The sequence below is a fragment of the Bradysia coprophila genome, assembly GCF_014529535.1.
Source record: "Bradysia coprophila strain Holo2 chromosome IV unlocalized genomic scaffold, BU_Bcop_v1 contig_81, whole genome shotgun sequence".
NCBI lineage: Eukaryota > Metazoa > Arthropoda > Insecta > Diptera > Sciaridae > Bradysia > Bradysia coprophila.
The window spans coordinates 1,874,088-1,898,572 of record NW_023503375.1 but is presented as its reverse complement, the minus strand read 5'-3'; the positions used below and the strand labels follow the sequence as shown (position 1 = coordinate 1,898,572).

The following is a 24,485-nucleotide window of genomic DNA, read 5'->3' as shown; positions in this document are numbered from 1 at the left end:
TACATTACTTACCAATGGAGCAAATGATGGAAATGGTACTTCTTGTGTGTTTACCGACCTCGGCTACGCCTCGATCGGCAAATTTCACACAGTCGGTAAACATACATCATTTGCCCCATTGCCAAATAAGTTATTTTATTCAAAAACCTGAGGTAAAGTTTTGGCTATGTGAAGTAAAGTTAACTTCATCTCACGTTTTTGAATGACAGTATGTTACTATTATAGTATAATACCAGGGAGGTAATGTGATATCTCGTATCCAGAGTAAAAGTGACAGAGGGCTTCAGCCCGAGGTAGATACTCATCGCTATACCAGATATCACATTATTTCTCGTGTATTGTATTGAGTTTTGTCTTATGAGGACGGTAAGGAGTTTTCCCTAGGGAGGGAAAGGCCACATTACCTCCCTAGTAAGATAAAACCTCTTAACGGATATTATACATCTATTCGGTAGATAAGAGAGTGGTATAGTGTTTAGAGAGAGCGAGGACTAGTTAAATTTAACTGGTCTCAGGGTCACATGTCTAAAATTTCATGAATGAAAAATAAGATAGTCACGCTCTGTTTACAAACATATTAAATTTGTTCATTTTGACGAGTGGCCAGTTCGACAGAAATTATCTCTCGATAAACATTATAGATAAATACATACATACACTCCGAATGTGTCATCATGGAATGTAAGATTCATACACTGTCATTTGCATATATGTTTCAAAATTAGGGACTCTAATTAAAACCATAGAACTTAGGAATCTTAGGAACATATTTCTGGCCGTGACATTCCTGGAAATCTTCTTTTTTTACCATCAAGCAGAGTTGAACCATGGCAGAGTTGACATTCGAAAAATGAACTACTACTGCCTGGTCTTACTCTGCCGTGTATAAAACGGTGACGGTTCATTTTTGCATTGAAAGTATACTTTAAAAATCATTCAAAATCATGTCAAAATTTGTATAGAGCGGAGGAAATAGCGATTTCATATGAAAAACTTACCTTTCAATGATTTTCATTGAAAAGTTGAGTTTGTTTATATGAAATCGCTATGTCCTCCGCTCCATACTAATGTTGGACAGACCATACCTGGCCTGCATTTTTATGCAAATTTACAATAATTGAAATCATGTTCGTCTTCTACATTTAATGTCTCGGCCAAAAATGTGTCACTGTTCTATGGGTCTTTGAAAACTTTCCATTCCTCATACATTGAAACGTTTTGCCCAATTTTACCTAATAATGTAAACGAAAGAGTTCTGCACATTGAATTTGTTATCTTTTCAGTTATTTTAACACAAAATGTGGGAATCCCGTTTATGAAACAGTTTATGATTCACAGTACAATACCTTGTATGGGTAATTACTTACGAATACAACCTTAAAACTAACTACTTTCTTATATTTTCTTTCTCTTATTCTCTCACCATCTCTAACTAAATCCATATAAGAAGTAAAGGTCCTTATTATATATACAATATACACCTGTCACTATATATGATCGGCTCTGATTGGCTACTGCTTACCGTTCTGTTGCTAAATAACAGGTAAACTTCTCATTCATAAGCAGAAAGCAAAAATAAACAAACAAAAATCGCTGCAGTTCGATTTTTGAATTTGAACACACTCATTCAATTTTTAGTACACACACCACACACTGAACCGGTACAAAACAAGATAAATGTCATCGTTAGCACAGCGCGCAGAGTGTGTATTACAGTCGGACGAAATTTTTATTCAATTTTTCTTTGCAGAAAAATGATGTTCGTATTTATTTGGTTTTTTGTGCCGGAATAGTGATAAATATTGCGGAAATGTGTCTAAAGATGAAGTGAATTGTACCAAGTGATCAATATTTGTGACATTACTGTTAAAAGCGTGCAAAGTATACGGTCAATATTATCGTTTATGAGAAAGTAATTATATTGTTCTTCTCTGCCTAAAGGTAAGAGTTACATTACCTCCATTTTGTGTTTTCATCATGAAATTATTGCTAAATAAGCCAGTGTTCGGAAGAAATCCATAGTTCCATTAATTGTAATTGGTTCCGTTTTGTCCATTTTACCGAATTGACTCGGAAAAGTGGCAATGGTACTGCTGATAGTTGGTTAAATCCACTATATGTCGTTAGTCACGTATGCCTTATAGCAGTTTTCATCGCAGAGTTGCCATTTCTTTATTGTTTACACCTTGTGGTGCTTATATATGTCAGTGTTTTACAGAGAAAAAGGACATGCAGAATTTCACCACTTTAATTATTTGACTGATCATCTTAGAAAAGTGAAATAATTGACGTGAAGAAACATTTTTTTGCTAGACATAAAAAAATCGATAATTTAAAAGCCACCACTTGAAACGTTTTGTTTTAGTTTGGTATAGTCAAGGACGTATTATGTCGAGGACGTATTACAAACCGCAATCGAATTAGATAGTTGACCATTTGCATTTATCAAATAGATTCATATTGCAGATGGAAAATGCTGTAGTTCGTAATGTGGAAAAGTTGCGAGTGGTTTGACTTATGAATCCATTGAAATTGCAAATTAAAATCTGCTCAATCGGTACGTATTGTCTAAAACAAAACAAAAAAAACAACCGGGGACCGACACGAGATGTTCTTTTAAATTTTTTATTGATTGACGCTGTTTGATGATAGTGACAGCTTTGTTTCTAACAATTAAACTATTTTGGATGCCTCAGTGAAACTCAGAAAAATTAGAGGTAATTTTTTAAAGAAGATAATAGTAGCAATCGGTATAAAAATTGTACTACGTCAATATTACATCATTCTGCCGGTTTAAGCATCCATTCGAACAGTTTGCAGCTTTGTAATTTGCTCTGCGGTAAATTCGACAAGATTCATTTTTGATTGATTTTAAACTTTATTTTAAAAGAAAGGTTGGTCTTACGGTTTGTCTCTAAGGCTTTTGTTAAAAAAATTAAAATTCAAGAGCTTACGAGGCACCGGTACTTAGCTAAATTTGTAGCCTACATTTGTGTGCCTCGTATTTCATTTTTGATGATATCTTTTTATCAGAATCCTTTTTGAAAAAGGTACCACCGCAATTCCGACCACGAATGTGTTAGCTTTAAATCAAAATTAGTTTTGGTTGTAGTTGTTTGACCAGCTCTGAGAAACTTGAACAGTTTAACGAAATTTTCAGAAACTGCTCATTGTTCTCATAGCTGGTCAAACTGCTACAACCAAATCTATTTTCTGTTGAAAGCTAACACATTCGTGGTCGGAATTGCGGTCGTACATCTTGAAAAAAGGATTCTGGTGGAAAGATATCAACAAAACTAAACTAAAATCCAGTATTTAAAAATCGCCCTAATGTATTCTTTTCGGCAAAGTACCGGTGCCTCTTAATTTCTGTCACCCAATTGGTCGAAGTGTTTTTTTCAACATCGATAAATCTTGATGTGACCTAAAGAATCAAATTAACCTAAAACTCAATATAGTCCAGCCAACATTGATAAAAGAAAAACAGAGACCGACAACAAAATTTGACCTCTTATCACCTAGAGATTTTATCTGTCACTCGAAAATTTTTCCCAGAATATTTTCCGCACCATTAGTTCATTGAGGAAAATTTGTCCATTTAATAAGGAATCATCTGTGACACTGGCTCACCCCGTTTTCCTATAATCAAATTTTTGTTTCGATTTTGCCTTCTTCTCGTTTATGGTGTGCATCCATGGTAGTATATTATATGTTACAAGTGATATAACATTACGCGATATCCAATCATTACCATGTGCTGTGCGTTTGTTGAAGAACTTGACAGACGTAGTATATAATACTTATTCCATGACGCTGCGGGAGTAAAATGAATTGCATTTTGACCAACGCGTTAGCGTGTTGATTAAGGAGTGATTAATAAAGGTGTAAAATTGTCCGATTTTTTTTTCATCTTTCGTCTACCTTCAAATTTTGTAGGGAAGGAGGCATGAATGACAGATCACAAATTCATTTTTGAAAACGATTTCGTATGACCAGTCAACCACTTGCAAATTGTTGTGCTATTCTTAACCCATGATCACCTGTCGGTTTGAAAGGTCATGTTGGTTTGTACCTGTTCTTATTGTAAATGATTACATGAACATAATCCCCAAGTAATAAAAGAACGTCATAAAACAATTTAGATGGAAAATGAAAACAATTTCTTTTTTGAATAACACCCACCAATTCATATGGTTCAGCAGTTCAGTCCGCAACTTTAGTTTTATTACTTGTAAATATGTTTGTTGATAGAAAGTGGCAGCTTGGGGTTTCATTTCGAGCTAAGTGCAATAAACTCAGCTCTAAATCACTTAACAAGCGCGAGTAATAGGAAACAATGCAAAGAGTACGTTGAGTGGGTGAATTTAGTTCCATAAATGAGAGTAGTCTCGTAAGAAATTCGTTTTGCAAAATACTTTCGGTCAACATTGTCCACGGATTGTATGTTTTCTGCATTTCGGTGTGTGTCGATCTGGCAACAGTTGGTTTTTATCAGCTGGTGTCTATATCATTGTTAGTACGATCTGCATATCGTTTGTTACCCGTCACACAAACAGGCGAATAAAGAGAACAACAAGATAAACATAAAGTAAACAATCGTTGCAATGTTCACCAGATAGATGATACAAAACCGGCTGTTGCTAGATCGACACACCGAAATCATTAATTCCCTGTAGATTGTGACTTGCTCTATAGAATCATTTCGCTGATTTTAATTTGCGGATAGGTCGAACAGTGTCCATTGCCCTTCTTTTTTGCAGTTTTCAAAGCTTAATAAATTATCGTTCTTATACAAAATGCAACAGTTTCGAGATCAGATTACTCAAAACACGAGATAACGACTTCACGGCTGAGAAATCCTAACTCCTGTTTTTGCGCAAAATACCTCACATTTCAATGGCATTGATTACCATTAGACGGAAAGTGTGATTATTGTCGTCCCTATCGGCTCGTATCAACCAATTTCACACACACGATTCCATTTGTTTACATTCAATATCGCGTGTCAACTTGATTTACACCATTGATCCATCATTTTATAGTAGCGATTAAAGGCTAACCTGGTAACAATTTATGTGTTCAACATAATAGATCGCAATTTTTATCAAATTGAAGCCAATTACAGTCAACGTCAGTGAAATTTAGACATGAATTTCCTTCAGCAATTTTCGAAGTAAAAAACTCATTAAAAACGAAAGTGCAAACCTTTGTACAGGTAGTGGTACAAGCATATAAAGATGCATGTACAGTTTTGTATATGAGTTATTCCGATGAAAATCAGCTGAAGCGAATTCCTATCTAGAATTCACTGGTATCGACTAAATAGCCTCAATATGAACAACACACACTCTACGGATAATAGCGGCAGAGTCAAAATGACCCAAAATTATATCGGCTAAATTTGAAGTTTTTTTTGACAAAATGATGTATGGACGACTTGTTCATTATCAAAAATAAGAGGCACGCCGCTATTATCCGTAGAGTGTGTGTTGTTTGTATTGAGGCTATTTAGCATCGACTGTAGAAAATGTGACTTGCACTCTAGTTATTTCACAAAAATTCAAGAAATCTTCAATCACAAAAGTGTCGATTTCGTCTGTTTTATTGATTTTTTTTTAAATTCTAAATTGTTGCTTTTCGTTTTCAGGTGAAGCGTCAAATTTATTATAGAACTTCACAACACACACAAACAATGACAAAGCCAAAGATTATGGTTTTCCGCCCCACGTGGGACGAATTCAAGGATTTTAAGAAGTTCGTGGAGTATATGGAATCACAGGGAGCACATAAAGCTGGCTTAGCAAAAGTAAGTTTCTACAGCATTGATTAATACATTACAAGTGAAAGTGACGGTCATGCCTCGATACATAATGTTTTAAATGAAGAAATTCTGTGAGAAAATATCAGGGACTATTTTTGGGATAACATTTTCCAGAATTTTCCTGTATTTTTCCGAATTTCCCAAAAAAATGTTTTTAGGAAAAATTTAGAAAAATATGAAAAAAATGAGAAATTTCAAGAAAATACTGAAAAAATTTTACCAAAAATAGTCTCTGAGAAATATACGAACCCGATGACTGTCGATTAATTTTCCCTTTTTTATTCTGAACTAAATGAACGCACAGAAATCTCGTACATTCTTTTAATGTTTGATATACATATGTGCAGTGTGTATTGTTGACTAGCGTGTCTATAAACACATATTCTTCGTATAGTAAACAATCAAAACATGAGGTGCGTACAATTCGACGTTAACGATATTTATGAGTAAACAAAACACGTAATCAGTGTAGCAATGCTCTTCAAGCATGAGTGGTACTCTCAATAGGGTACTGAAACTTGACAGTGTGTCGTGTCATATAACTGTAAAGCACCATAAAAAACCATTTCATACCAAATAGTACTCATTTTGACAGCTGTCGACTACAACCACTTCTGCTTGAAGTGCGCTGAAGACATTGTTTATGTTTACATTGTGTTTTGATTGTTTACTACTACACATGCTTAGTGTCTGCGGACCAGCTGGTAAATTCAGCTGTAGCAAAACACTGCACATGTCAATTAATTTACCACGGTAAAAAGGCATTTTCGAGAATGACATCCCGCAGTTACTCTTGAATTTAGCGTAATTATTGATCAAAACATGAGTGCAGCATATTTTGAAGGCTCGAAGGCCTTCTTCCTCTCAGCACATTTTAATCAATTGAAAACAATTAAATCTAATCAATTGAGGGGGCTCCGATAGGCAATCTTGTCTCACTTACTTATTGATGACTATTTGCGGCTATTGGCCTCTATTATAAGCTTTTGGCGTTCATTGGTAGCTATTGTCATCAATAGCAAATCCGCCTCACTCGTGTAGTTCTTTCTCGGAACAGTTACCAATGGACCAATAGTATCTATTGATGTCATTCGTATCTATTGGCATCCATTGATACCAATAGCAAATAGCACCTCTCCCAGTATTTGCTCACGTAGTTTCCCCCTCGGGGGTTCGCAACTTCTTGAAGTCTTTTAACTTGTATTTCCGTCCCGTTTCCGGTTTTGTCACAGAACTCATTGAACCGAAACATATTTCTAATGTCCTAACGAAATAAAATAATTTTCCAGGTAATACCGCCAAAGGAATGGGTGCCACGGAAGAAAGGATACGATCTCGACACCATTCCGATCACAATTCCAGCGCCGATTTGTCAAGTCGTGGCGGGCAAAAATGGTCTCTATCAACAGATCAACATTCAGAAAAAGTCGCTGACCATCAAACAATTCGCCGAATTGGCCAACACAGAACGGTACGCAACACCAAAGCATTTGGATTACGATCATCTGGAACGGGAATATTGGGACAACATAACGTACATCGCTCCCATTTATGGTGCCGATGTCAGCGGAAGTATTACAGATCCGGATTGCAAGGAATGGAACATCAATCATTTGAATACGATTTTGGATTACGTGAATAGCGATTATGGGATTCAGATTGATGGCGTGAACACGGCCTATTTGTACTTTGGTAAGTATTTCGGCTTTTGACGGCTTCTTAAAGGCATACACTAATCGAGCACTTTCATTTGTCAGGTATGTGGAAGACAACATTTGCGTGGCACACCGAAGACATGGACCTTTATTCGATAAATTACTTGCATTTCGGTGAGTACAAGAGAAATTCTCTTCGTTTAAGACTTTAGACCAAAAAAAAACTTTCAAATTTCCAGGCGCTCCCAAAACGTGGTACTCAGTACCTCCCGAACACGGTCGTAAATTAGAGAAATTAGCTCACAGTGTTTTCCCAGCCAGCTACAAAAACTGCAACGCGTATCTACGACACAAAATGACATTGATCAGCCCCGATATATTGCGGAAGCACGACATACCATTCAGTAAAATAACTCAAGAGGCCGGAGAAATCATGATAACGTTTCCCTTCGGTTACCATGCTGGTTTCAATCACGGATTTAATTGCGCTGAATCTACCAATTTTGCAATGGAAAGGTGGGTGGAATATGGCAAACGAGCAGAACAGTGTACATGCAGGTAAGACACGAAAATTCCTCGTTGACAATGCAATTGCTAACGAATGAAATTCCATTTCCAGTTCCGACATGGTTAAAATCTCGATGGATACATTCGTGAAGCGGTTTCAGCCAGACAAATATGAAGATTGGATAAATGGCACCGACATCGGGCCGCATCCTGAAGACCCTGTGACAGAAGCTGCTGCCGCACCAATACCTAGTGATCAAGACATTTTAGTGAATAAAAAGTACGTGCATCCTGTACAGCCTTTGCACATTCATAATCTAACTCAATTTTCGTCTCCGATCATTTCAGTAATGTTGATGTTCCTGCACCGGTAATTCAGTCGTTGAAAAAGAAGTGCAATCCATCGCTGAAGACCAAATCATTCAAAGAGCGCAATCCCGATCTGGACATGGAAGAAATCCAAAACAATCCGAACATACCGGACGACATCAAAGCAGTGTTAAGTGGATCGGTGTTGGATGAAGCCGAAGGAGTAGAAGAGCCAGTGGAATGCCTGAAAGACGGCGTAGAAGCCATCATCCAAGAGAAATATGATGACATTTTCAACGAAGATTCCGATGAGGAAATAATCCGGCGAGGGCGCGGTCGCAAGGGTAAAAAGGACGATGATGACTGGTTTGCGACGAAAAAAGAGCGTATGGACCGAGAGAAAAAGATTAATGGACCGAGGCCCAGAGGTCGACCGAAGCGAAAGTCTGATGATGGAGCTTCAGCCGGTGAAGATAAGGCGAAACGGAAAAAGGCAACACCGAGAAAGAAGGATGAGTCAACACCAAAAAAGAAAGATGACGCGACACCGAAAAAGAAAGACGAAACGGCACCGAAAAAGAGAGATGAATCGAATAGGAAGTCCACAGACGGTTCCAATCCGAAACCAGACAGGAGCAAAGCAACGAAAAAACCACCAGCACTGCCGTTCAATTTGGATTCGTCGAAAAAGTTCGAAGGAAAAATTCCCAGCTTAAAGAACAATTCCCAGAACCAAGGTAACGAGGCGGAATCGGTGAAAAAAGTTGCGGTGGAACAAGCATCGAAAATCAACAGCGACAAAGTTAAAGTGGAAAAATTACCGCTAGGTCAATCCCATTCTCAATTAGCAATCGGAAATAGTTCAATACCGCCAGCGTCGACCGTTAGCTGTTCCAGTTCGAGCAGTCTGCTCAAACAAACAACGCCAATGCCAAACGGACTGATTTTACAGTCAAGGACGGCGCTCAGTAGTACGATCTCAAGCAAAGATGTCAAACCATGCGATATAACACAAAGTAAGTATTCACTTAAGGTATAGAGTTTATGAAGGAGGGAGAAGGAAAGTCATTTCGTCCTGTATACCATCTGTTCATTATTTCGGTGCAGAGGCTATTGTTGTCAAGGAGAGCAAAATTATTTCTTATTTATACTTATACGGAGTGTGTTTTATGTATAGCGTTAGTCATGTCAGTAAGTCAAGTCCTAACATTCTTCGTCATATTTGATTAGTTCGATTAAGGTGAAATAGAAGAAATCAACGGAAATTGTTAATCAAGCAACTGTCATCGACGATAAAATTCAATGGTAACAGTAAATTGTTTGTTCCGGTTACCAAAGGAGCATTTTTTTTGTCAATTTTTCTTTTCTGTTGAGATTTCATTTTCTCCTCGCATCTTGAATTTGTTTGATTGTAAAACAACCGAGTAGTTTTGTGTTGGAATATTAGTTGTAAGGAATTTAAAACTTTTTGCTTTTATAAATCTAGTAGAAAGATCGAGACAGACTGAATTTATATTTTTTTCTTATTATTTAGCTGAATTATACAATGATAGAATGATTAAACGGGCTACGCTTTTTAAACTTTCGTGACTCATCACAACCCGTACTGTGGTTGAATGGAGTTCTAATAAAAATTGAATACACTTCTGATACTATTCGATATTATTAATCAACTCGGACCCTTGAACAAAGTTCTCAAAAAAAAAATCAACCACACCAATCGGTGCGCTAGGAGTCAAGGCACCTTAGGCTATGGAAGGATGCTGGAAAGCTGATTCGGGTTGTAATTGTAATCTAATAGTAATTGTACAAAAATTTAGTCCCATGGGTGTGAGCGAAACTAGTGGAGACTCGTCCAACTTTGAAAAAAAAATTGTTATTGGTTGAGACATGCTCTCCTGTCAGCATGACTAATTACCAAATGTAATTAGGGAGATGAGCTTCCGAAAAGCGTCATTCACGAGCTTCCCTTACATCCATGGGAAGGTTTTTTTCGGCCCAATACTATTAGTAGAGGGATTCTTTTGAAAAACAGTTGATCGAAAACGGACGCATTTTTCAGTGGAATTTTTTATCAAGGCCCAGAGAGGCCCTAGACCCTAGAATCCAAAATCACTTTTTTTAAAAAATTCTTCGAACCTTGTGTGGCTAGTGAGTTGGAGGTGATCAAAAACCGAAAACATGCACTTTTCCTACAAAAATTTCTTCAGGTAATTGCATGTTTTTCCGGGGCAAATAGAAATTTCTCGAGGTGCACGAAACGTACATGTTCGTTTGGTAATTGCATGAAAGTTGAGCTCTTGCACATTTCACCGTAGATGTTTCCAAACCCCCATAAGACCATACATTCCCTGAAACAACATAAAATTACCTTTCTAATGACACCTCACACGACCATGTACGTTTCGTGTGCATCGAGAAATTTCTGCAATAAAAATGTATGTTTTCAGTCTTTTTTTGGTTGAAAACTAAACTGCGTATGAACGAACTTTAAACTCAATAAGACCCTATTTGCCCCAGAAGTACATGCAATTACCTTTCTAGTGACACCCCACTCTACCCTGTACACGGCTCTAACTGAAGAAGTTTTTGTAATACCTTTCCTGGCTTCCACTGCAAAATACGTCCGATTTCGGTCGTCTGTTTTTCAAACGAATCTCTCGAATTGTAACTTCTATCGATCACACTTCCGATAAGTTCTCTTTGTCGTCTGTTTTTCAAACGAATCCCTCTAATTGTAACTTCTATCGATCACAGTTCTCCAGCACTCCCTCCGTAGTAATGGCGCCGTGGCTCCTAGTTGACCGAACGGTGCGGTTGAAAATCGAAAATGTTTGTAGAATCGTTCAGGGCTCCGAGCTGATTAATAATATCCGAAAATATGAAAAGTGCATTCAAATTTTATCGAAACTCCAGTCAACCCCACTGGACCCACTGACGTGTCAGCATTGTACAAATTATTCTTTAAGGCGACTAGACATTTTTTCTTGTGATAAAAAAAATATTTTGCACCAGCACAATCGTAACGTTTTTGAGGTGTTGTGTGAAAAATGTTTTTTTTTAAATGGTTAGTCAACGATAGTTTAACCAGCGTATCCTAAATATATCTACAACCGACTTAAATTTATAGAGAGATTTGACGAAATTTTATTCATTTTATTAAATGAAAGTGTCGAAAATAAAATCTTTGTTTTTTCTTCTGGACTCACCGTTTCAAAATAAAATTCCTTGCGCTCAAATTTACATAATTATCGGAAAAGATTTTCTTGTATTCCGCTCTAAAGCTCTCGCGTTTTTACACAGCGAACAATACACAAAATCTGCACACGTTCTCTTTAAAACCTTAATTATGTGCAATCTCTGTATGAAAATGAGTCTCCGCAACAGGCCATCCATCATCCACGTCTACTGACAGGCACAAATAACACACTGTCACCACTTGACCTTAACTAGGTGCACATTTCTATCATTTAAAGAGTCGAAAATGACGACTGAAAATGACGTATACGTTAAAATTAGGAATATCTTCATTTATCGGTACCACCGACCGAATCTTTCACTACAGTAGATTGTGAGTCGTAAATCGAATTAATTTTGCTCTCTTCTACGACATTGGGTTCAGGGAATGTCTAAAAAAAGATTCTCCGTCTAAGCGACTAAAAATGAGGAACAAAAATAAATCACTAAATCTAGTACTTCATTTATTTAAAGTAAAATTTCTCCCAGTGTTTCGTTTAAAATCTATAACTTCCATATATTTATCATTTATTTCGCTATATTAGAGAACATTAAACAGTGTCCACAGCTTATTCTTAGTCGACGTTATCGATAGCAGATGAATTTTCGTGAAAATCGACCAATATCACACAGAAAAATCGGAGAACTAGCGCCGGGTTCATCATTGCTTCTCATTACCATTTTCAATATATTTTGTCCTGGCTAGCTATTTACAAAAGACAAGCGTAAAGATAAACGGCCAAGCGTAAAGCCAACAGTAGATTTTATTTCAACGAAGTGTAGTAACAAATAGGTTAGCTGTCTTAACTGTTCATAATGACTTGTATGACTGCCACTGCCCCGATAAACATCACTTGAATTTATTTTTATTTTTTACTTTTTTTATTTTTATTTTATTTTTTATTTTTAATTCCTGCTTCAAGGAAACACAATTACTCATCACTCCAATCCTCCGCCACCCTACATTCCACCAAAACGACCTGCTACAGAAACATCGACTGCTTGTGGTGATTATTTGGGTGCCTATAACAAGTTCATTGAACAAAATGTTAAGAAGAGCGTGCAAACAGCTCAGGCCAGCTGTGACCTGGAAAAGAGTTTCGATCAACAAATTAAGAAAAATATTGAAAATTTTATCAAGAAAAATTCGAATGCTGATGTCGTCAAGCCGGAAAAATCGTACTATCACTTGACACGCATTCAAAACAGTGATCATTTGTCTAGAAATGAAAGACCCAATGTCAGCATGCCGAACTTGTCCACACTTTGTTCAATAAAGTCAATACGGCCAGTCTATAGTAAGTCTACACAAAACCAGTCACCGCTGATTCTGAACTCTTCGTTGAACGCAATAGCGGCGCCAATAACATTGCTAGCAACGAAAGGCAAAAGTCCATCAACACCGCCAACTCTCTTAAATTGTTCAACGCAAAATATGGCTAAAGTGACGGCTAAAAAACAGTCTGTCGTACCACCACCACCACAACCCATTAATTATAATGAGCAATTATTGTCGAATTTGGTTAAACGAGAAATGATTTCTAAATACAGCACGCCTTCGACAACGTGTACAACAGGAGCTGGACTCAACAATCTACAACTGCTGTATTCATCACATACCAAATTCGAACAAATTTATCCAAATGCCATCAACCCACCGCAAGCACATGCCCAAACGACAATACAGCATGGTCAGTTTCACCAGCGAAGCAAAGACCCTAAATCTCAGCACCATGAACTGCACCAAACTCACAAGAAACACAATGCGGAGCAACTGCAAAAAGTGCCCCAAAACCAGCAGAAGTACATCATTAACACTGCAAAACGACCTGCAGAACCTTATTCTACCAATTACCCGCGAAACAAAATCAAAGTCACCGAATCGTCACAATCAACTTCAGCTTACAAAGTCAGTGCGTCGCAAGATAAAACGTTGTTGAGTGAACCATCGGCACCCATATCGGAACTTAACACGTCCATTAGTCAAGCATTCATCTACAATCAACTTCTTAATTTAAAACCTAATTTATTACAAAATCGTTTGTTAGGAGTATCGTCGGAAGATAATTGAAAAAAAAGAAGGAAAATCTTCCTTTCTATTATAATAATTAAGACGTTATAAATGAACTATATGTGAAGTAAAACAAAACAAAAAATGATATTCCAATAAAGAAGTTGAAAAAATGTCAAAAAAGTGATGGAATTTGGCGTTTAATTCATTTCACACAACAGACCCGAGGATGTCGACTGCCGATTGAAGCTCATCGTTGGGGTTGGCTGCAAACGAAAGCAATGTTTGTCGAAGGTAAATCAATAATCTCACCACTCTAATCTTTGGATATCCCTGATTTTTTCCATGTTTGGTCTCTGATTTACGAGAATTTCGAATATTCTCGGGAAAATCAAAGAAAGACAGTAGAAGTGACCTTATTCATTGAAACCTTCATAAATGGTGTCACAAAAGAACAGCGTTCATGGCGACCACCGACGACTCGCCTGACCAAGACCTTTTTTGCAAAAATGATCTCGTTGTCACAAGGATTAAGTCTTGTTACATACCGAGATAATTTTTGCAAAAAAGCTGTTGTCTCATCTATAACTTCCTTTGCTGTAAGTATTTTCAATAGATTGCAAGGCGTATTTTCAAGAACTTTCTCAAGAAATTCTAAAATATTTTCGAAATTCGAATTTAAGGATTTTTGTAATTTTCAAGAATTTTTGTAATTTTCAAGAATTTTAATTATTGGTGTTGCCACAGGAGTCATACCCCTTGACTTCTCAGAACTTCTCAGCTGCATAAAACAAAATAGAATTCATCAAATTCAGTCGGTGATTATTACTCGATTTAAATATTTCATAGCTCCGACTAAATTGTTTGAGCAACTCCCGAACCTAACTTCCAATTTTAGTCACTTTCAGTAGGGTTCAGCCTGTAGTTATACTTGACTTGTCATGGTGTTCTAACAAAAAAAGTTACCGACACAGAATTAAAAAGAAAAAGACAAACTTTCAAAAATAGTTTCCGGAATTTTCCGGAGGGAATTTTCAGGAAACTTAATTCTTGAACCACAAATCTTTGTTTCTAATCTTACTTCTTGTACAGCTCTTATTTATCCATAACGAAAGCATAGCGAAATGAGAGAATAAGGTGAAATAAGAGAAATGAATAAAAAGAGAATGTTAGCTGCAGAAATTTACAGTAAATTCAAGAATTTTAAAGAAAAAAAGTTCACGAAAATAATCCTAAGATGTTTAAATTGATGTGAACTCTTCTACTTCATTGGCTTCAACATAAATTTGGTAGGGTAGGGTAGGGTAAGAACACATCAATGAGAGCTATCGCTTTCTCATCGTTTCCGATACTAAGTCGACCTTAACCTTAAACTAACATTATCTGAATCTCATTAGAACTGAACCTAAAGTGAAAATTTTTACCTGACCTGAATTTACTTACGTAAAAATTCAGGTAAATGTGGTCACATTTCAGGAATATCTGCGATTTTTTCAGGTAACTGAATTTTAACGATCTCCAGATTTCAGGTAAATTCAGGTCAGGTCAGTTCATATACGAATATTTTCAGGTCAACCTGAAAATCAGTTTCAGATTAAGGGATATCCTGTTCCGAGTCTTACCTTTACATTTTACATAGACTGTTTACATGGAAACGTTTGAAGGAGAAATATGGTTTGAACTGACCTGAAGTGTTCTACCTAAATTGTAGATAAAAGTTCAGTATTTGAAGAGATCCAGTAACAACGTTAGGTAAAGTCTTATAGGATTTTCGTCCCGTTAATCTACGGCAGTAAAAATCAGTAAACATTTTGCAATTATTAGCCGTATATTTGTATATTTTGTGGTATCTACGACTTGATTAGTATCTCAGATAAATTGAATTTAAAATTCCTATTTTTTACGATATGCAGATCACAACTTCGTTAGTTTTACATTTTTGTTGTAAATTGGAACACGGTTATCGTTAGATGCAATATGTGCCAATAGTGTCAGTAGTTTCCAGTGTGCAACAAGAATTGCAAGTGGCGAAGTCATAAGTCAATAAATCGCCGAAGTGAAAAAAAGAGATCCTTTTTTGTTATTGTTAAGTTCCACCGCCAATTTTGTTCTTTCCTTAATACTTTGATTGCCCGGACAATTTCTTGGTGAGCCTCTTGTCCAGCGCACGAACCATGGCATATTTAATTACAATAGCCACAAACATTCCCACTCCAGCAGTAACCGTATAAATGTAGTATGGTATCTTATCGGACAGATCGTATTCGATCAAATGAACGACCATGTAGGAAAACCCGATGATTAAAACGTTCTCAACGTAAAATCCAAAGTACACAATCGGATCGACCCAGTCTTGGTAGTCAAATGACATAAACAAACATCTCCACGAATAAGTAAAAGCTCCGTAAACGCCAGTCAAGTCTTCTTGCACCGGAACGTAAATACGTCGAACAGGTTGATCATCCTCGTTCTCATTGTCATTGTCAGGTTTTAAGGCACTTTCAGCGCCATCAACTGTTTCAATTGCAGCAACTTTAGCTCTTCTTCGTATTTCAACATTACGATGGAAGCGATCGTGATTGCGACGTGAACAATGAACCAATGTGTTCTGGTAAATAGCACGGGTTATCGCTCGCCCCACAAATTGAAAGATAAATGTGACGATGATCACTTCACCGTAATTTCTATCGCTGAAGTAAAAGCAGGCGGTTGCTCGGAATATTGCATCGGCAAACAATCTGGAAGCTGTAAAATTAGGCGAGGAAACATTGAGATCGAATGCAATAATTTGGTTTTTGTACAGATCAATTACCAATAGACAGATAATTGAACCAAAACAGCGCAACTTTCCACGAGAATTTTATAGACTCAGTCTTCCATGTATCGGGATCTGTGCAGTAATTAAATAGTCGATAATAGTCCGGTCTGATTGATGCGTAAATATTTGATTCAGCCAAGGCGAACATGCACAGTGCGATACAGAGGGATGTCCAGTAATCTATGCAAATATAAAACCCAAATTCGTCTTACAATTCATGCTGCACAGTGGGAATCTATTAGTAGCCACTGTAAAGGCCTCCGCGGACTTAACGCAACAGTTTGTTCAAACATAGCAACGAGGCGGAGTTTTCATTGTCTAAAAACAAACTGTTAAGTAAACGGGGAGCTAAACGGCGTAAGTAAGCGGAGGCCATAACTTCGGACCACTTGAGATCACATTCTTATCAACTGTTTACCTTCGTAATTCCAGTGCGTGTGATTGGACCAATGAACAATACGAAAGGTAATTTGTATGAAAGCTTCCGGAGCTGCACGGAAAAAAGCTTCGTATTGCTTCATCTTTATCAGAAGCGATTCAAGCCGCTCATATTTTTCCGCATTTTTCTCCTCGAAAGCATAAGAGAAGAGTCTGAGCTGACTATAAATTGAGACGAAAATTTATTCGTTTGATCGGTTTCATGTAATATTGACGTTACACACCTGAAAGATGGACCAATAACGGGAAAGAACATCAAGTGTTTGCATGTTCCGCATCCTAACGATTCCATTTCTTTACGTTCAGCTTCGCTGTGGAAGAATTTCTGTTTTGTTTAAATATTTCTATTCGGCCTGATCAAGGGTTGACGTATCTCGACCTCAACTTAATGTTGGAGATTTAGACAACATAAATCTAGCACACATTTTATATGAAGTCTTGGCGTTCAACACTTGCAAAATATTCTGAATCAAGTGGTGTAAAATGCAGTCTCAATGTTTTCAAATCAATGAGAATACGAAGCCTGATTTATGAAAAAACGGTTTCTATTACAGTGCAGCCTGTACGTTCTCTACGAATTGACTGATGACAAATATGCATCCGTTTTTGTAAGTTCCTATTCCGAATGAACTTTCAAACTGGGATACTACCTCCATTCAGCAAATATCCAGTCTATTATTTTGACTATCGCTACTTTTGACCTCAGAGTAGATTGAGTAGATTGACAAAAAAAATCTTTTACTTCATAAGTTTAACAATACTTAATGCTTTATAAGACCAACTTAACCATCACTCATCGCTTATTTTAGTCCCGACCATCGATAGCAGATGATAAAGACAAACGTTGTGTATCATGTGTTTAGAAGACTCATTTAGTTACGTACCCACTAAAAGACATGAATCTAACTTTCAGAACAACTTACTTGGAAAGGAACGTGAAAATCCCAATAAAATTCAGCACAATCGGCAAAAGCATCAGCCAAGCCATCATATTATCTTCACTGTGATTGAAGTGCAGGTAGGACAGGTATAAAATAACCGTCACATCAGTGACCGATATTAGAAAACTGAGAAAGGCCCAAATTATCTTCCAAACAGATATGCAACGTTTGCTGCACTGCTTTTTGAAATAATAATCAACTTCTTTTGGTGGAAGATCAACCACTCCATTATGTGAATTATGGTGTGTTTCAATCATGTCATTGTTTCCGATTTCAATGTTAAGATCATTGTTGTTGTCCATGCTAAAATCGGTGGTTTGTGTTGATGGTGATGAGTCAGCAGCATTCATCGATCGACGATGATGTTCAACAATTATTAATGAAAATTTGTATGTAGGTGACGGAGTCACTATAAAATAGCAATTAAAAACTTCGTAAAACCATAAACCGAGAGCACATATCAAAATCCGTTCCTAACAGATCGACTGGTTGCAACAGCCGTAAAAGATAAACAATATATGTAAACGGAACGTAAATAAATATTCAACCCGATTGCGTACGATGCGTGCACAGAGTGATTCAACACAAATTTAACTAAAACACGGAAACATGGTTTATACGTCAGAGTTGTTGTATACACCTGTGTTACCTGGGTAACGTATTCAAATTTATTCGAGCGCTATTATGCATACAAAATTTGAATTTTGCATTTTAATGTGGCGGTATTGTGCGCTTTGAGGATTCACTTTGCGTGTGAGAACGAGATTTATTGCTAAATTATCAGAAGGTGTGAGAGGAAGGTGATGATATACGTTTAAACATTAGATCTTCAAGAATTGTGTTCTGTAATTGATACGCATGTAGAGTTTACCATCAGATTGAAAACAAAAACAAATACAAAATTGAGATGAGGTGCGTGCACTAGAGATTGTGAACAGTGAACGCAGCAACGTAAATCTGAATTTTATTCGACTAAAAAATCGGCAATTAATCGATCAAATTCCGTATTAATTCCGGCGTACATCTTCTCAATGGCGTCGGGCAATTGAAATCATGGTTCTCTTTGCACATGTACTGTGGACATGGTCCGCATGGTTTTCCAGTTGGGTAATTCGTTAGATTCCTCGGTCGTATTATTTCATTGTATATAGGGAAGATGCAGGGACATTTGAGGATGCATGGGTTGACACATGGTGTACAGCATGGCTTTAAATCTGCTTGATTATCTGCATAACTATTGCAGATGCAAATGATCTATTTAGTAGAAACAAATCGTTTTGAATAGTTTTTTGAAAGAAACGAATGGTTAAGAACGTACCAACGACACAATTATTGAGAAATTAAGTGTTTTCATAGCAACTGGTGTAAATATAGTGATTAATGAGTGAGTACGTTGCGATTTTATAGAAACTCGTCAAACATTTGTGTAAACAAAATTCGAAAGAAGGAAATTTGCATTTGTGGGAAATAAATCAGGTCGACAAAATTGGATCGTCATTCATCAAGCATCACATTTAATGCAAATTTATTCGTATACAAGATGAGTCACTTAAAAATTTGAAAGACTGACGATAAGTGATATGCATGCTCATCACATTGTTCGTAATCCTATAGGACTCAGATTGAAAAATATATTAAGGAAAGTAGACCCAGTTTATGATACAGTATGCCCCGAAATCGAGAAAAAAAGTAGTATTTTATAGCACACGATGTCCTTGTCAACGTCGCCTCCGACTCGGATTGGCAATTCACAACTAGTGCGATAAAATACATTCATACAGCGGGAGAAAACCAAGAAGTTACTAATTTTCTATCACTTTTTGTCCTTTCCTATTTGTTTGATTTTTATACCATTGAACTAACGTGATTTTGTTGGAATGGCATTTTACGGAATTGAACCGAAACCAGAATTCGGTAATTTTTTAGAGTTTTCTGTAATTTCGGGATTAAAAGGCGAAACACATTTAACCCCAAGTTGTGTAATGGAAAACTGAAATCGAGTGTCACAATACGAAAATGATGAAAAGTGGAAATCGTTTTTTAATTCAAATTTTTATCTAAGTAATTTTCATGCCTCGGGCATAAATTACGGAATTTTTATCGTAAATTAGGCCCTCAGCATGAAAAGTTGTGTACGCATCGGTTTTGGACGGTACATTTTTGGCAATTTCGCGAGTTGTAACCGTTGTAACCGAACGAAGTGAGGGCGACAAGCGAAAGTGCCTAAAATGTACCGTCCACAACAGATACGTAAATAACTATTTATGGAGTCTATTGAGAAATATTGTTGAATTGTTTATTATGACACTCGCTTCGCTCGTAAGGAAAATGTTGGCTAATACTAATGAATGTGTAGGCACAAAAATGTACTCTTTGTAAAGACATTATTGTGGAACAGTTCAAGGCTTGGTAATGTCCTTGTCCTTGTATTCTATTTGCAGCTGGAACAAAGTTTATTAACAAAATTTGAAGCCACTGTAATAATCGATTTTTTAAATTCTTGTTTTTATATTACATCAGTATCTGTATCAGTATATTAAATCAATTTGTAATGAAGACGTACTTATGATCAACTAAATAACTAAATCAACACAATTGGCGTGGTGCTGCTGTCGGTTGTTTTGGACGAGGTGTTGCTGTTGGTGGCGTTGGTCGTGGTGTTGATGTTGTTGGTAATGCTATAATACAGCATCTAAACCTGACACCTTGTCCCTGACAAGGTGCTCTATCCACTTGAATTAATAGATAAGTGGGAAGGCATCCCACTGGATCAATAGAATGAAAAAAATGACTCCAATAACAGGTTCTTATCTGCTGATACGAGAATTCTATACTGAATGCCAACACAACAGTAAATCGGAAAAGAAAATTCATTTTTGTTTAAAAAATTCTTTCAGTGAAGGAAGTCGATCTGTTAAATTAATTGATCAAATTCATTTGAGAACTGAAAACTTCATTGCGCATTGATCGATATTTATATTGTGGTCGGCTAGGTATATTAACATTCTTAGATTTTGCATTTACAATTGAGCCTTCATTCTCATTTTAGCTGTAACGAATCACTCACAAATATTACGCTGAAGCTTCAATTTATAGAATCTTTCAGATACATGCGTCTTTTGAGTCTATTAAAATCATATTGCCCTCGAAATAGGAAATTGCCCTCGAGGTCTTTAACATTTTGAATAAAACGGAAGCAAAAAATTTGACAGAAAATGTGAAAATTAAAGGAAAACGAAATTTTATGCTGAAGTCTCAATTTTTTCTTCAAAACGTTTTTCTGTCGTAACAGTCTACTAATTTTGGCCAGTTGACCATAATCTTCGAACTTTGGGAAGATATCAAACTTTCACAAAAGGAACGTCACACCTCTCATTGTGCACGTGCTCTTCAGTGGATGTTTTTGGAAATTTTAGACGAATATTTAGGCTGACCACAATTTTTTTTAGTTCGGTTCAGTTTCATCCAAGATCTCAACTCAATTTAAATTTACAGAACCAAATTATAGACGGCAACTGAATTCGTCCTTCAATAAATTGTATTAGGTAGGTGTTTTTGTCATAGAAAGATAAAAAATGGATTCTGGATATAAAACAAATAAAATAGTTGAGATAATAATTTCAGAAAAGGAGACAACATCAGAGATTATTATGATTCTTCATGGTTAGAGTGCAGATTTAGCTGCTTTAAGTTACTTTCCTGTAAGTGACATGACAGTCGTCGGATTATTAGCACATCAACTTTCAAATTGAGTGAACACTGATTTTTCCGATCCCCCTGAAATGAGAAAGTTACAGCACTCGAAATACATGCACAAGTCGAAAATTTTGTAAGAAAATGTTACTGGACTTTCATGATTCTTTATGGTTCTAGCGCACATGAAAGTCGACTAACATTTTCTTACAAAAGTTTCTACTTGTGCATGTATTTCGAGTGCTGTAACTGCCTCAATTTATTGCGTTATTTTGATTCTACTACTTCATTTGGATTTGCACACATTTTACAGCTCTTCGCTTATTTTTGTCGTCGCCTTCGTTGACAGATGGCTTAGCTATCTCTGCCTGAAGAAGAGTTTCATGCTATTTATTATCTGATGTACACATATTTCCACCACATCGACAATTTCGATATAAAACCTGTAACGTAATTGCATTTGATCGCACATTTTGTTGATTGGAGTATCTACTCATAAAGTATTTTAACCTAAAATCGATACGATACAAGCGTGTTTTTATGGTAAGTGACTGTTGAAGTGCGATTGACACGTATAGTATACGCATAATGCTAAATAATTGAATATGACAAACAATTATCTACCCCCTTAGTTTAATAAACTGAAATTTATTATCGCAATATATTGATAATCCATTATGGTTCTGTTCGACGGAAGATTCAATTAAGTCAACAATCTGTGTGCGATAAAGTCAATGAAAATGTATTGACCTGATGTTAAATATACTATCAACAGTCTATTGTGTCGTTGGATTTTGAAAGGGCAAAATACAGCTTCTCTTAGTCATAATAGTCAGTAGTCAGGAGAACAATTAACAGCGAACGAAGAGTCGAAGAGGTGACCTTTTAATATAATTGTAATCTTAATGTCTTCTCGAAGAGACTAGAAAGGAAGGAAACTAGGGAACTATTCGTCTCGTTCTAATTTGCCTTGGTTTTAAGAAACACCTAAAATTTCGAGATATTTTCATTTTCTGAAGGTTGCATAGCATAGTTGCTGCGCGACGAAAATACAGCAACTGGTGACAGATTTTATGAAGAATACCCTACTTCTTGGACAAATGTTGAGGATTAGGTCTAGGTCTATAAATACGTAGAAAAACTGCAGTTACTCAATGTTGGAGAAATCAAAGTAGCATGATTTACAGGAATTAATTTGTGTTTCTACACAGTAGCCTTAATCAAAATTCTAAATGTTGTTTGTCACTATTAAAAAGTATTTCGACCGAACCAGTTCTTTCCATCCGTTCCCCAGTTTTCAACATGTTATGGAACCCAGATACGTTTATTAAACTGTGAAACTGTATTATTGTGAACCTAATTGGACATAGCGAGGCGTAGCGTTGCATTGCGGCATAGTATTGCGTAGCGGCGTAGCACTGCATAGCGACATGACATAGCAAGGCATAGCGACTACATAGAAACATAGCCCGGCATAGAAGCGTAGCAGCATAGCAATACGTAGGTAGCAGCGTAACAAGGCATATCAGTATAGTCAAATATTGTTTGGGAATCGCAAGAAATTCGGATCATTAGAAAGTTCGACGCAAAAAGGCATAGCAATTGCATTGTGACGTAGCAAGACATAGTGACATAGCAAGACATAGCGGCATGGCATAGCGGTGACATACCAGCGTAGCCAGGCATAGCAGCATAGTCAGGCATAGCAACGTAGTCCGGCATAGTCACGTAGCAGGAGCATAGCAGCGTAGCGAAGTATCGTGTGAAGAATTACAAACGATTATGGCGGATGAACAAGGAGCAAAATCGCGGTTCGATAAGTTGAATGGAATAGATAAATTACGATTTCTTACTTTGAGGAGGAGTAAAACAGGATCATGTAACTTTGAGGAGGAGTGTTGGAGAATCCAAAGTAGCATGATTTACAGGAATTAATTTGTGTTTCTACACAGTAGCCTTAATCAAAATTCTAAATGTTGTTTGTCACTTTTAAAAAGTATTTCGACCGAACCAGTTCTTTCCATCCGTTCCCCAGTTTTCAACACTCAATAGAGAAGAACAGGGGGAATTCGCTTGATCCATAAGAGTCAATTCGCAAAAACTTCGATTCAAGCTATATCTCGTTGGGATCGTCGTCGGCTTGAATCCCGATTACATATAAGCGGTTCGAAATTTTGAAGTGCGTCACCTTGGCCCGGGGGGATGAAGCTCAGTTTGTTACAATAAAACCATATATGAAAGAGTGACAATCTAGCGTCATCTAGCGTAGCTTCATTTAACTATGAAATTTAACACGGAAAACTCAAGGTTCTTTTAGAACCTTGGGAATATTAGCTGAAAATCAGTGTGACCAACTAAGGTTTTTTTGGCCTATGTTTTTCTTCTACATGTCGTATACATCTCTCATTCATATATGATAAAACTTCATTTATTTTACTATTATTCAATTAATAATAGCCGGGCAATGTATTGGACATGGACTTTCGAATTGAAATTATTTTGAGTAAGTAGGCAGGAGAATTGGGAAAAGTAAATAGAATCTAATAGAAATGTAAAATTCCGTAGAATACACGACTCGGGACACATTTCAACTGTTTTTTTCGTTCTTTTAAATTCTATCAACGCACTATCAGTGCTATGATTCTATCTGAAATCTCGTAGTTTTTTAGAGACTGATTGTTTCTAGGAATTGGCAATATAAACGATTTTACTCTTGTTCGTGTAGAAAATACAGCTTTCTGTAACATATGTCATGTTTATGTATGTGCTATGGATATCCCTTATCGCATATCACACATGTAGATAAAATTTGTTCCACGCTGAATGTGAACATAGTAATATCGTGTACAATAAATGTTTTTATTGCACTGTTCACACAATAATGATACCTACATAATCTATAGCCTGCATAAGTAATACTATCCTATACGAGTGGGTGTTCGTAGTTTTACAGTGTAACATTCGAATAACATTCGAATCCAACCTTTTCCATTTCTACAATTCTTCCTCGGGTTATTAGAAGTTGGTTTCAGGAAATTGTCGCCAAACTCAACCC

General features: G+C 36.6%; 2 protein-coding genes and 2 long non-coding RNA genes across 5 annotated transcripts; 2 read left to right on the top strand and 2 right to left on the bottom strand.

Annotated features, from left to right (window-relative positions):
- Nucleotides 1–1,595: 1,595 nt before the first annotated feature.
- Nucleotides 1,596–13,723, top strand: LOC119072359. Of its 2 annotated transcripts, none has more exons than XM_037177549.1 (8): nucleotides 1,596–1,941; nucleotides 5,648–5,806; nucleotides 7,111–7,513; nucleotides 7,579–7,650; nucleotides 7,716–8,034; nucleotides 8,096–8,263; nucleotides 8,332–9,308; nucleotides 12,453–13,723. In XM_037177549.1, exons 2-8 carry the CDS (start codon nucleotides 5,693–5,695, stop codon nucleotides 13,598–13,600), a joined length of 3,201 nt encoding a protein of 1,066 aa, XP_037033444.1. In that variant the 5' UTR covers nucleotides 1,596–1,941; nucleotides 5,648–5,692; the 3' UTR covers nucleotides 13,601–13,723. The 2 variants fall into 2 exon arrangements, with proteins under 2 accessions (XP_037033444.1, XP_037033443.1); XM_037177548.1 differs by having other exon boundaries at nucleotides 1,668–1,937; nucleotides 5,646–5,806.
- On the top strand, nucleotides 10,685–11,663 carry LOC119072360. The gene is made up of 2 exons (XR_005086848.1): nucleotides 10,685–11,328; nucleotides 11,365–11,663. It is a non-coding gene; the product is annotated as an uncharacterized LOC119072360 (long non-coding RNA).
- A 1,633-nt stretch (nucleotides 13,724–15,356) lies between the features above and the next one.
- On the bottom strand, nucleotides 15,357–18,341 carry LOC119072347. Its single transcript, XM_037177536.1, has 5 exons — nucleotides 17,720–18,341; nucleotides 17,021–17,107; nucleotides 16,777–16,958; nucleotides 16,353–16,538; nucleotides 15,357–16,285 (listed from the first exon to the last, which is right to left on the bottom strand). The coding sequence occupies exons 1-5, from the start codon at nucleotides 18,085–18,087 to the stop codon at nucleotides 15,657–15,659; spliced, it is 1,452 nt and encodes a 483-aa protein (XP_037033431.1). The 5' UTR covers nucleotides 18,088–18,341; the 3' UTR covers nucleotides 15,357–15,656.
- Nucleotides 18,342–18,717: 376 nt separating this feature from the next.
- Nucleotides 18,718–19,106, bottom strand: LOC119072357. The gene is made up of 2 exons (XR_005086847.1): nucleotides 19,056–19,106; nucleotides 18,718–18,991 (listed from the first exon to the last, which is right to left on the bottom strand). It is a non-coding gene; the product is annotated as an uncharacterized LOC119072357 (long non-coding RNA).
- Between the last annotated feature and the right edge of the window lie 5,379 nt (nucleotides 19,107–24,485).

Excerpts from the sequence above, each read along its gene's own strand:
- LOC119072359 (XM_037177549.1), top strand. The coding sequence starts at position 5,693 with ATGACAAAGCCAAAGATTATGGTTTTCCGCCCCACGTGGGACGAATTC. Across the intron at positions 7,651-7,715 it reads GATAAATTACTTGCATTTCG|GCGCTCCCAAAACGTGGTAC; the intron begins GTGAGTACAAGA and ends TCAAATTTCCAG. Across the intron at positions 9,309-12,452 it reads ACCATGCGATATAACACAAA|GAAACACAATTACTCATCAC; the intron begins GTAAGTATTCAC and ends TCCTGCTTCAAG.
- LOC119072347 (XM_037177536.1), bottom strand. The coding sequence starts at position 18,087 with ATGAATGCTGCTGACTCATCACCATCAACACAAACCACCGATTTTAGC. Across the intron at positions 16,959-17,020 it reads GTTATTGGTCCATCTTTCAG|TCAGCTCAGACTCTTCTCTT; the intron begins GTGTGTAACGTC and ends CTCAATTTATAG. Across the intron at positions 16,539-16,776 it reads CACGCACTGGAATTACGAAG|ATTACTGGACATCCCTCTGT; the intron begins GTAAACAGTTGA and ends ATATTTGCATAG.